Source organism: Dendropsophus ebraccatus, chromosome 11, assembly GCF_027789765.1.
Source record: "Dendropsophus ebraccatus isolate aDenEbr1 chromosome 11, aDenEbr1.pat, whole genome shotgun sequence".
Classification (NCBI taxonomy): Eukaryota; Metazoa; Chordata; class Amphibia; order Anura; family Hylidae; genus Dendropsophus; species Dendropsophus ebraccatus.
Genome location: NC_091464.1, coordinates 55,156,203 through 55,170,032, shown reverse-complemented (window position 1 = coordinate 55,170,032; position 13,830 = coordinate 55,156,203). Strand labels below are relative to the sequence as shown.

Here is a 13,830-nt window from a genome sequence, read left to right as displayed (position 1 = left end):
TATGACATACACTGCTTTTCTTTTTGTACAAGAAATAGCCGTGCATGACGGAACATTCCGGATTGTTGTTGCTTCATGGCTTCATGTAGGCCACAATACAGTTCCACATCGTGCACAGTAGTGATGAGCGAATACTGTTCAATCGAATAGTGAGATATTCGAATATTCGATATTCGTACGAATATCCCGCGCATATTCGATAAATATTCGATAAGCGTTCAAATCCCCCAGCTTCTGGTTTTTCCTCCAAATGGTCAAATAGATGTTTTTCACTAAACGAAGTTGTTCCCATAGACTTTAATAGGATTGAATATTCGATCGAATATTCGAATATTAGCGGGATATTCATACGAATATCGAATATTCGAATATCTCACTATTCGCTCATCACTAGTGCACAGTGTTGCATTAGCATTTTCATATTCAGGTGTGAATGATGCCTCAGGCATATTACTAAGTAAAGAGACAATAGACAACATTAGAAAACCCTTCTACAATGTACAGAACACCAGACAGTAGACAGTTTTTGGAAGAATGGATAATGAAGAAAACTATCTGTACAGATTTTTAAATATGCCCTTTATGCATAAAAGAAGAGATTTCATTTACAGATGATCAAATGATTCTTTACTGTTAAAGCTATGAACTGGCAAAGAATATTTCCACATTTTAATAACTTTGAAAGTAATTTTTCTCTATTGTACTATGCATTATGAAGCAATTCAAAAGCTCTTATAAGGAACAGTCACCAGCATTACCATCACTTGGTCTGGGGTAGAGGATAATGGGGTAAGGTGCGAAGTTGAATGCAGATACAAGTACTATTACTGGCAGGTTATCTATCTCTAGAAGTCAGGAACATCAAAACACTACCAAGAGAGAGACAAATAGAAAGGGTACTCATCATCCAGTGAAAACTTTTATTTGTAATGCAGACTTGAATGTAGCAGGACATACAGGAATGAGCTAAAGACTCAAAGCACCTTAAAAAACACATAGTAGCTGTAATCCACATGTGCGCTTCACCAGATCTGTCTGATGAATCACGCATGCACATGAAACAGCTGCTATGTGCTTTTTACATGATTTAAGATTCAGAAGATTGAATTGACTATGTGGAGAGTAAATGGTGACACTATTACTGAGGCATTGAAGGATACAATAGCTCAGATACTGATACTGGAACTACAATATTGGCACTTTAGCTTGTACAATATAAGCAGGACAAGGCCGGGCATAACTCTATCGGCAATAAGGATGGCACTATTGTAGATGCACTGGGACCAGAACTGTAGATGGCTCTTTTATATGGATACAATTATGCTGTATGGTTGTATGATTTGGATACTTTATAGCACTGTTATATGGACACTGTATGGAGCTATTATTTATTGATTGGATCACCTTATAATATACCTTTAACAAGGTTAGGCTAAGTTCACACAACGTTATTTATTCAATTAATAACAGCCATTGCAACACCTGCCATTATTAATTGAATAAATACATCACATTGACTTCAATGGAATCTAGGCTGGAGTATATACACATAGTATACACTCCGGCCAGGATTCCTTGTGGACACATCGAAAACTAACTTATCAGTCTTGTGCGGCCACACTTTACATTGTCGGCTATGGGTAATTGGAATGCGGGTGCACCCAAATGCGCCCGCATGCCAATTAAAAAGAAATGAAGTTCATCCAGCTGGTACTGCAGTGATGAACTTCACTGACACCGGCCATTCTGTGGCACATGTCAGAGAACGGCCAGTGTCATAGATAGTGTGAACCTGGCCTCACACTGTATGGTGAAATTAGATTTGACCATGTTATTACTATGTGTGCTCTAAATGGTGGCATCATTTGGGCACAGCATGTTATGTGGGCTTAGTGCACAGTGATGCAAGGAACCACTCACTTTTCTCAGGACACATAAAGAGAGAGCTGTGTGCCTCTGCAGTGTATGCAGTATAATGCCTTAGCGGAATCACCTTGCAGTGCTGAGGTCCAAGGTGTGTATCTGAATAGTGACAACATCTGCTTGTACATTTTGTATGTTCTTTGCATGGATTTATTTGGAAACCAAGGTGGTTACCTTCCATAGTCCTAAAAGGTTAATAAATTGGAATTTTACCAAATTTGTGAGCTACAGTGGGGACAGGAAATAACATGGGCTATGGTCATCTCTATGCTATGCTCTGGAATATATTAACGCTATAAAAAATTAATAAAATTAAACAAAATGCTGTACATGTAGGCAATGAGAGGCAGAGCGAATCTTACATTTTATATAAGCAATAGAAATTGCATAGCTGCAGGGAATCAACAGGAACCTGCACTGATTGAGTTTATGAATTCAGCAGAAGGTAAAGTAAGGTTAAACCAGGAAATTTTTTTTGTTTTTGTTTTTTTGCCATTATTTTAGTTAGTTGTCTAAAAGGATTGATGTCCAGAATAACGTATGTTTAAATCTTCAAAGGTAATATTTCTAACAATTTTAGAACATCCATTCTTTCCAATAGAGCATTTTCTTTTCATTACATAGACATAGATATTACAACAAAGAAATGCAGCACTCTAAAAAGTAGTGAAAAAATTAATCAATTGCATCAATTTGTTCCATCATAAGACATACAAAGGTACAATTTTCCCTTCTCTCTCACATAGCGTTTTTCAAGCTGGGAGGGAGCAAAAACATTGAGGTTTTTGTAAGGCTTTTGATAGAATAAATTGAAGCACATTTAATTTTTTGCTGTTCTTTGGAGTGCTGCATTTATTTATTTGCTTTTGTCTACATGAAACCGGATCAAGGCTATGAACCTATGCACACTTGCTTCTTTCTGTAGCCCTGCTTCCTTGCTTGACACAGACATAGATAGATAAATAGATAAGGTCATTTATCATTTAAAGTAAGGTATACAGTATTTTGAGTGCAACTAACTTCCCTAATCCTTTATGGCCATTTTATACCTATCATTGCATTGGGTCCATCTCTGTCTTCTAACTCCTACTTTTTTTAAATGAAAAAGTCTGTTCTTTTTAATAACATACATCATTATATTAGTTGAACTGTTGTTTTTTGAACAGGTCTTCATATTTGTCTGCCTTCAGCCACCCAATAGGAGAACTTGTTGTTTCAGGTAAGTGTTAGGGATAAGCAAGCTCTTTTGGGATATTATATAACTTGTATACAGTCTTTTTCATCAAATGTCTGCTCTTTAGCCTTTATCTCTAATTTCCAGTTATCTCTGTGCTAGTGGGTGGAGGCTAGCTGGTATAATGACCCCCATACCCTACACACCCATAACAGGAAATACTTGATGTTTTTATAGTACACTCTAGGAGGCAGCAGCAGCACCATGAAGGACAATATAGAGCAGCAGTAAGCAGTATACACTGTGAATCATGCCCTGGAGTAGAACCATGTCTTACAATAAGCTCCTATGTATTTTTTTGCAGTCTCTGTGCTCCTCTGTCTACCTTTGTTCTTTGTTTTTAAGGCCCTATTACAGGAAACGATTATCAGCCATATTAGGCCATTACAACCAATAATCGTCTTGTGTCATATAAGATCGTTGTCTATCGTCTTTCAACATGTTGAAAGACAAACAACTATAATAGTAACGATCTGCTGCCGTCGCTCCGTGTAATAGGAGTGGCAGCAGCAGACCGCTATTTTCTATGGGCTGCCTGGACAACCTAGTGATCACCCGGGCAGCCAATTGTCCCCCACCCCCGCTGCTCCCTGCAGCCCTTCTGGCTCTTACCCGGTCACTGTCGATGCATGTAAAAGCATATATATTCTGCTTTACGGTTTAAACCATTGTTTCTGAATGTGGGTTACATAGAAACAAACTGTTTTTCCAAGGAATCTCAAGGGTTTACTGAGACAAAACTCGGAAAAACAATGTACTGTAGGTAATTGTGCTACTGATGTAAGTGTTCTAACCCAACAGAATGTATCAAAACGCCTGGTTCAAATAATTCTGTACAATCAATTGGGTTTACCTATTCTACATATCAAACCCTGCATGTCTGGTATTCAAAGTTTATGGTATGTTAGTATCCACCTGATGTTTGCCTGCCTCTGGTAGGGAAAGTTACATATCTTAGGGGAGGAAAAAAAGTAAAGACTACAAAGCCAATCTTGCCATCTTTTCTCATTTATAAAGATTTTAGGTATCACTAAACAATTCTTGTGATGTGTCTCTATAAAGAATTACAATGAGAGCTGTAGAGTCTGCCACCTGTACACTTGGCAAACCCACAACTATTATTTCTGTAGCAGATGACCAGGCAGATTTTCATGAGTAGTTTTGAATTTACAATCCACAGGTCTGCATAAATCCTAGTGAAAGATCCTCTTAATGGGACTTTTATAGATGCAGTAACTATAACTGCACCCCAGAGGGCTGCTATTTTCAGGAGAGAACTGAATGCAATGGAAGCTAAGTGAGCCATCATATGGATACTGCCCTGGTCTTGCCTGGTGCCGAAAGGTTTGGGCCATCTTGAAGATCCATTCAGTGCCAGTTGCTGCTGCCAATAAGTTAGTAACAGATCAATTACTGAATTGTTTGTTCTCTTTTGCACCTTGCTATACTTTAGCTCAGTTAAATATAGGGTGTAGATTGTGAGATGATAGTTCTTCTGTAAGATCTAAAAAAAAATTTAGGGTTCAGACACAAGATGTTCAAGATATTTCTTGAAAATTCAGACTACTGTTTCATTTAGCAAGTTAACTTCCTAAAAGCCAACATTTTTGGCTCCTTTAGCAAGAGAGCTCAACAAATAAAAGGTTCTCGTCTAAAATGTCTTTTTCTTCCCAGTTTTGGCAGGTTTTGAAATTTGACCATGTTAGATTGTATAAATGTATTACTATGGCAAAAAATGTATATATATACAGGTTGGCTTTTTTTAACGACTTTATGATGCACGGATGTCCAGGTCAAATTGAAGCAATGTTCCTCCTCGCCTCTCCTTGCCTCGCTTTTATTTTTCCCACCTACAGGGCTGGTTGGGCTGTCATTTTTTGCGCCATGATCTCTAGTTTTTATTGGTAACATATTGGTGTAAAAGAAAAATTGATCGTTTTTTATAAAAAAATTTTCTAATATATAATTTTTAAAAATCAGCAATCCTGGCAGGTTTTTTTCTGCTTTTAATTTCCGCTGTTCATCGTGCAGTAAAAATATTCTGCATGCTACAATATATAATATGTTTATTTTTTATATTTTTTAAATCTTTTTATTTGCATAATGGGAAAGGAGGTAAAATAAATGTTTATTGAGGCTTTTTTTTATTAGAGTTTTTTTTATATAATGTTTTAAAAATGTTTTTTTCATACACACATTTTATATTGCATATATAAGTAGGGAACTTATAAATGCAATGCTCTGACTGCATATTCTGATTAATGTTATGCCATAGCATAGATCAGTACTATTGGCAATCTGTACAAAAAGTCTGCCTGAGAGCAAACTATCTACAGATCACCGATTCGACAGGACGGAGGTAAGTTGTTTACCCCCACCTGCCAGTACACCACTTACTTGAGGGGGTCCCGATCAGTCAGCGACAGGTGCTTGTCCTGTCACTGACTACCTTAAATGTTGCGATCACTATGCAACGCAGTGTTTTAGGGGGTTAATGACAAGCAACTGCATGACCGCGGCTGCCTGTCATTATCTTAGATTCTGGCCAAACTGAAGTATGTGGGACTGCTCCCGCACACATTTAAAGCCCCTTCACTGCAGAAACATATATATGTTCCTACTGCACGGGGCATCTGAAATAGGAATGTGTATATACGCATTATGGACGTAACAGGGTTAAAATGCAGGACTCATATGCTGAGGCTTCACTGGTGGCTCCATTCTGTATAATTATGCAGCTCTCCTCCTTCCCGTCTTTACATGCTGGCTGGACATTTCCCTCATCCATTCAGTTTGCTGTCTATGGAGAAGTATGAGGCCTACACATCACTCAGCCTCCTCCATTGCACCTACACTTCACGACTTAGCATGGGGCCCTAGTGGTTAGACCCTCCGCAAACTTCAATGTTCATTGTTCTTCCACTTGAGGGAGGATGGTTGGTTTCTCCTAAGGATAACTACAGTATTCAGCAACCATACTTCTGAAAAACTTTATAGCATTATTCGAGTCAGCTCCTTTTCCCTGTTCCCTTTTTCCATTGTAAATATATTTTCCAGTTTTCTCCATATTTTCTTGAGAAACAGAAATGTCACCTAGCAGAAATGTGCTAAAAATATCTATTGGATTCGGTAGAGTTCATATTGCATGCTCTGCTAAAACAATCTGTCTCAGTAGATATGTATTTGTTTAATCTTTTCTATAGAACAATATAGAGTCTGTGAATAACTGCCTTTCATAAGTCTAGTAGTTATTTTGCTAGCTGTGGTACAAAGATAAAGTGGCTTTCTCAAGGACATAAAGTGTAGGCGTCAAAGCAAAGTCTGCACTTCTGTAAGCTAGCCTTCAAGCTGCGTCGACACTACAGTCTGGGCTCTGTATATACAAAAGTAAAATCATTATACTGCCATATAATAGGCATTTCCTGCTGCAATAGGGACTAGGTAAAAGTTGGACCCCCATTCTAGTAAGATCCATATGTGAAAAGAGGGAGTAATAAGTACCAATAGAAGTTATTGTCCCAAATGTGAGTCACTGTAGTGTGAACGTTTCCTCTCCTCTATACATATGGTTCTAATAATATAAAACCATAGAAATAGGTATACGAGTTACATTGGTGGTTCATTATTTATAGGCTTTTTACTTATTTTTACACTAATTTGTTATTCTAAAGCTGCCTGATGGAGAATAAATGTATATGGGTTGAACCGTATCAATTATTTAACTATATTATAACAGCTAACAAAAAGAAAAGAAGCAATGTCACAGTTGCCCTCAGAATTTTCTGAGCCCCATACAGCCAAAGAATTTACGCCCTCGTCCACTTTTCCATTCTGAGGAGGAGGGGCAGGGACGGTAGACCTTGGCAGTGGATGGATCTGGGGGTGAGAAATCAACCAGGGCAGGGGATGAGTGTCAGGAGCGGCATAAGGGGCAGAGAAGAGAGGCAGCCTGGCAGGGGGGAGCAAGCAAGAAGAGGCAACATGACATAAACTTGAGGAGAAGGGGAAACCACAATGTGGCTGTTGCTCTATCAGGGTAGGGGGTAAGGGGGAGACAAAGATGAAAACAGGACAAGAAAACATGGGTCATAAAAAAGGTTATCCAGGATTATTATTTTTTTAAGTTACTTAAAAAAAAAAAACAGCACCACCCTTCCCTCAGGTCATGTGTGGTATTACAATTCAACTCCAATCACTTCAGTGGAACAGAACTGCAAAACCACACCCAACTTGAAGACAAGAGTGGTGCTATTTCTGGAAGAAAGCGTTTTTTTTTTAAACCTGGACACCTCATTTATGACATCTGTGGAGTATAGAGATTCAGGAACAAGCTCTTATGGAGAAGCTGTGCAGATCCAATATCTTCTGAGTGTGCTTGTAACTTTCTACATCTTCTTGCTATATCTTATGCTGGAGTCTGATTTGATCCTCCTCACACTCAGCACATACATTACCTTGTTCTAAGAGGGCGGTAAGTAAGAATGAATGCACCCCATTATTGTGTCTCTATATACTGTATATTGGATTTTTTTCATACTGATTTGCCACAACTGTAGCAGCAGCTATGTGCCTAAAAACTTGATATTTAACGGGTTTTTACAATTCTTTTGTATTTTTAGCCATGAAAAACATCATCATCACTGCAAGACTGTTATTAAATTTCTTTCAAAGACAGCAGTGCTTTGTTAGTAGGATTTGGAAGGTGTGTTAGCATGATTCTTCAATGCAGCACATGAGCACCAGAGATCCCTACAATGTTATTATTTGTTCTGTTTTAAAGATATATAGTTCACATATTATTACAATTGTATAAACTAATTGTATAAACCAAATGTGCGGCTCTCAGATCCTTGGCTATCCATCCATTTGCCCCGTGTCACACTTAAAATGTGGCTCCATTCCACCATGATCCTATTCAGCAGCAGGTGAGTCCAGGATATGTAAAGCTTATGATTCTTGTTGTCTCTACTATGATTATGTTGATGTATCCATGGGCATAACTACCCCTATAGCAGCCATAGCGGCTGCTAAGGGGCCCACCATATCCTGGGGCCCCATTGCCTGCTCCTGCAATACACTGGGCCCCTGAGCTGTCATCATTTGCAACACCAGGTGGACAGCTTAGGATCAATGGGGGCCCCAAGCAAAAGTTTTCTATGGGGCCCAGTCATTTCTAGTTACGCCCCTAGATGTATCCCCCCATTCTTTTCAATTATGTCTCCCATTCATACATTCTATTTTAAATTCATGAGAAATAGCAGCAGGTTCTATGTACAGTAAAGATAGTAATACAGCCAGAAGCCCAAGGTAATAAGGCCACAGTATAGGCCCACAGCATATACTGAATAAGGTGCAGTGAAATAGAGCTATTTGACTGTGTTTGACCTAGAGGTCAGAGAGAAGCAGTCAGCCATGTGTTTCTCTCTCTGTTAGCTATCGGCGAGGGTCTGAACATAATGACACTTTATGGTAACTCCAATAGAAAATATGTAAAAAGGTCCCCACTGGCCAAGTGCCATACATATAACTAGTTTACTCCTAAGTGGCAAGGGGCCTTTGGGTCCCATCAGACACAATTTCTCTCTCTGCACCCCACAGTTATGCCTCTGACCCTGTAATTAACCCCCGTGTTTCCATCAATGTAACTTAAAGACATTCATAGTAGCACTTGTCACAGTAAATGCAATGGCACTTCCAGCCCTAATTAAAATAATAACACGCTGCTGAGTATCTGACCAAATGGATAATAATATTGGGTGTTCTGCACCAGAGGAAGCAAAATCTCTCTCTCTCTCGCTCTCTCTCTCTTTGTGGAATTTTTTTTTTTTTTAAGCAGATTTCTTGTAGGTAAAATAAGTGATCAGAAGATAGGTATCTATTAGAGTGAATGCTATAGTATGTGCTGTGCATTCTACTAAGCCCTGGACTCTACCATCTAAATACATTGCTAAGAGGAAACAAAAATCCAATTTGCCTGTCACTGACTTGCCTCCATGATTAGATAATAGACACCGTGACGCTCCATGGATGTAGTATATCACATCAAGAATACAATGTTGGGGACCATTACTACTGTAATAAACAGTGGTCAGCACATTAAAATATGGTAATAGGACAGCATAACCGGTGCATACAAATATGCTCCGCATTGAAAAACAATGAGCCAAGGGAATGAATAGAAACAGCCTGAAACCATTGTAGTCTCAGCACATCAAACTGTGTGAAAAAAAAGCAAGCAGAGAAATTTTTTTATACCCAAGGCTATTTTTTATTATAGTTTATTTCCGCGTTCTCTTCTGGTCACACAAGTTCTCTTACAAGGAAATAACATTTTTATTGTGTGTGCAATACTCACTAGATCTGTTATCTATATCTGGTTAACACTGCTACTTGTTACCGGCAGTGGGGTCATCTATTATGATGTAAACTCCAGTTTTCCAGAGCAAAAAATTTTTTTTTTTTTTTTTTTTTTAGAATAGAACTTTGCAGGTTAGGTATATATTTATTTTATAGTAATGTAGACATATATATATATATTTCTTTTTTTTTTTTTTTATACATATATATTTTTTGCTCTTGGTAAAACTGAGTTTAATCTCTTGATTGTCCCCAGAGTTCTGCACATACTGTAGAGCTAATCCCAAGACAACTGTAATTTGACTTTCTGTGAAGATTTCATGACAGCCTTTGAGGATATAGAGTTACAACACAGCACACTCTGCAATAGTGATAGGCACATGTTGACTTCCCCATAAGTATAACAATAATCCTTTGATAAATTGCAACCCTGTTTTCAATCAACTTACAGTATACTTCCACCCGTCTCTGAATCCTGCTCATGGATCCTTTCTGAATAATCACTTGTTGAGTCCCTGGGTTACAGAGACAGACAAGTTGAGAGATGGCCCATGTCTGATGAGATTGTTAATAAGTTTTTTGTCTATTGACATTACATGGGACTTTGATCCCTATGTTGTAAATATGGCCCATGTATGATGATTCCAGACAAAGCTGTTGTCTTCACAGACATTAAGTGGGATTTTTTCATCTAGGTTGTGAATACCTCTAGACCAGCTATAAGGCTCACATCAACTAACACTGATGGGAGCGCCATTTTTCATCCAACTCTACTTCCACCAACTGCTCCCAAATAAGACACTGACTTCTATGGCTGAATATTTATGCTGAACCTGTGTGTTGTGTACTTCTTACCACCTTCCATACCCCGTATGTTATTGTGGCGAGTTCTACCTGAACTCCATGGGCCATTGATTCAAGTGAATTATTCTGCATCTCTCCCATGATGGCTCTTTGCCACCGATATGTATTCACTACCACTGACAGCTGTGAATTATTAGGTATACCCCCTTCCCCCAAAATAACTAACGCCAAAGCTTAAAGCCAATAATGCCTATTTGCTATAAAACAAACAGCACAGTTTTCCTTTTCGGATGTTTCATTTTTTTTTTTTTTTTCAGATATAGCCATAGAAACATTTATAGACACACTTATGGATAGTTGGACAGAAGAGGGTAGGTAACGGGCTGTGTCATTATTTAACTATGTGGATACAGATACAAAATAAACAGGCTGCCTGCAGGAATCTCTTTTCTAGTTTTTTTTTTTTTTTTAACAAGTCCTATTGTATGCTTGCAACCTTCCTTTGGTAGCATGGCAGCTAAGCCCTGCTAGAATAAAATAATATGCCTGAGTTTATTTCAGGATTTGTAGATTGTCTTCTGAGCAGCATTGGCCCAAAGACCAATAACAATTGTATAGGCCAACGAAACCAGTTGGAGACATTACTCACACAGTGTCTTTTGCATGTGTAGGAGGCCTGGCTTGTAGTGTTTGTGGGATTTTTAAACAATTACGTTCCCACTTTAAAGATCAAACAATATATAAAAAAAGAAAAGAAAAAAAACAGGAAGGATTAGTAAGAATGCCCCATTTTTCATGTCTAGTTGGTAACAAGAATGAGTAATGAATTTTCTGCAATGTCCTTCAACGACGTTGCCCTTGGTACGTGCAAGGTTGGGGCAGCATGTAGTAGGCTTGTGATAATGCTCCCCCCCAACTGCTTTGCATCCAGTTAACATTTATATTCCACCAACACAAGCCATTTGATCATAAGAAGCCACTTTCATTGATCCTCCTTGTCAAATCCTCCATACACAAATAAAGAAGAATAACAGAAAGAAATGCTGGTCCTTTAGAAAGTGGTGGCAGTGGCTAGAGTTCCCCCCAAAGTTGGTCAACGTACAATGACAGCTAAAACCAGGAGGAAGAGCAGCAGGGACACCCTGACCCCATCACCCCTGTTGTTCTCTGCTGCCTGCTGCACTCCACTTGGTATTCTCATGGGCGTCCTCTTTGGACATTTAGTCTTCCTCTTGGTTGTAGGAGTGGGCACATGGTCAAAATTAAATTTTTGTTGGTAATTCGGCATATAATCCTGTACGTCATGCGTGCTTTTCCCAGATAGGGGTTTTAAGATCTGGTTTCGTTTTTTGTGATTGGTACAGTTCTTACCAGATTTCCTTATTCCTGGATGTGGGTCTGGGTGGGCGGCTGGCTCATTTTGATGCAAATCTTTTCCCTTTTCCTTGGAGGAATGATGAGAGTGGTGCCCTTTATGTGATACCTGATGGGTGGTGCTGTAAGTATGAGTCTTAATTTGGTGAAGAGACTCTGAGCCGGTACAATGCAAATAATCTTCTGCTTTTAGAGTTTTCAGGTCTCTGCCCTGCATTTTATCAGGCGACTCACAAATAACATTCGAGCTAGTCCCTCTAAACTTTCGCAACCATTCCCACAGGGATCTGGCTTTACAGTCACAGTCCCAGGGGTTATCATTAAGCCTCAAAAACTCCAGAGCAAGAAGATGTGCTAAGCACTCCCCTTGCAGCTCCGATATACTGTTGTTAAACAGAAAGAGCGTGGTCAGCCTCTTAAGGTCATGAAAAGCATTTCTGTGAATGAACTGAAGTTGGTTCTGATGAAGGAGAAGACGATCCAGGTTGACCAAACCTCTGAAAGTATTCTGGTGAAGGCTCCAAAGCTTGTTTCCATGCAAAAAGAGATGACTCAGGTTGACCAAATCTATGAAGATGTCATCTTGTAGAAACTCAATGTGGTTGTTCTGAAGGTAAAGAAATTGCAAACTGTGGAGTCCGCTAAAAATCCCACTAGGCAGGGAACTGAGGCCACATTTGTACAAGTTTAAGGTATGAAGTCTAGACAAACCTTGAAATGTCTCTCCTGCCAAAGCTCTCAAATAGCGATTGTCTCCAAGATCCAGCTCTTCAAGGTTGTCAAACCCTTCAAATGTCTCTGGATCGATGAAGGTAATGTTGTTGCTGTAAAGCCACAGAGTGACTAAGGACGGACTGAAGTGTCCCCTTAGGAGCATGGTTATCTGATTGTTCTGGAGGAATATCCTCTCGCTGATTTCTGGAATCCCCTCGGGTACAGCCCCAAAGTTGTGAGCCTGACAGCTGACAGTCATTGGTGAAGGGTAACATATACAGTTTATGGGGCATAGTGATATAAAAGGCAACTGCAGTCCAAAAAGAACCAAGAAAAGATCCAAGTGACTCCCTGTAATGAAAGAGAAAAGAAAATTGTAATTTTTGTATGATATACATACAGTATATGCAAATACAGATATTGGCAAAATACTATACTGTACAATTAAGGGAATGATGGAGAAGAAGAATAAATGGACTATTAGCTTATAATGCTATGGAGGACTACACAGCCTATCTGACTTGTCTGTTTTTAAATCCAGGTTTCTGGTAAATATATTGTATGTTTTAAGACTGTTTGGTGATGTGTTTTTTTTTCTTCTAATTTTTCATTTTACCATGTTAATTATAAAATAAAGCTGAAATCATGCAGTTTTCTTTCTCATTACTAAACCTAAAACTAAGCAAAAAATATAAGAATTCCTGTTCTGTCTGTGGTGACCACTAAAGGTGACACAAGATAGAGATTTCAACAGATGAAGCTCACAGCTCAGCTACCCCCTTCATCTGGAATGACTACAGTAAAAGCACATAGCACACTCAGACACCATTGCCATTCATGTCATGGGACAGGTCCTGTCTATTTTTGCCTTTGAGGCATGCTGTAAAGCATATCACTAAATGCTGTTAAAGAAAGTTTAGGCAAGATGGCTGCTTTAATAGTAATGTACAGAAAATACATCTCTAATTCATGCATTTGAAGTAGGAATAACCAAAGAACACCACAATTTAGAGTTCTTATGGAAAACATAGTCCACTCTGCAGGATGGATGTTATGGAGCCATAAGAGCTGTGTAGATTGATACATTTTTTGTTAGGAAAATATATTATTTAATTCACAGTATATCAGCATAACCCTTTTAAAAAACGCCATCTACAGTAGGTGTATATTTTACTTTTGCAACATAGGGGTTAACAACATCTTAAATAATGAAGGTTCCATTAAAAATAGATTGTATTTGAAATATCATGGAGGTATATTCAAAGGTCATTTATTGCCAAACTTTATCCTCATACTCATTATCTTTCAGTGTGCAGAAAAAAGTGAATCTGCCATGCATACACAACAGCGGATTGAAGAACAGCGAGTGATCAGACGCTGCACAACTTATCACAATTTATCAGTGGAAGCCGATGAATATAAAA

General features: G+C 38.6%; 1 protein-coding gene across 1 annotated transcript in view; it reads right to left on the bottom strand.

Moving 5' to 3' along the window:
- Positions 1–9,735: 9,735 nt before the first annotated feature.
- The window catches only part of RTN4RL1 (reticulon 4 receptor like 1), a 162,411-nt gene continuing 158,316 nt past the window's right edge, over positions 9,736–13,830 (bottom strand). The window contains exon 2 of the mRNA XM_069945077.1: positions 9,736–12,757. Coding sequence (XP_069801178.1) covers positions 11,412–12,757 — 1,346 coding nt within the window. The 3' untranslated portion in view covers positions 9,736–11,411. The remainder of the gene's footprint in view (positions 12,758–13,830) is intronic.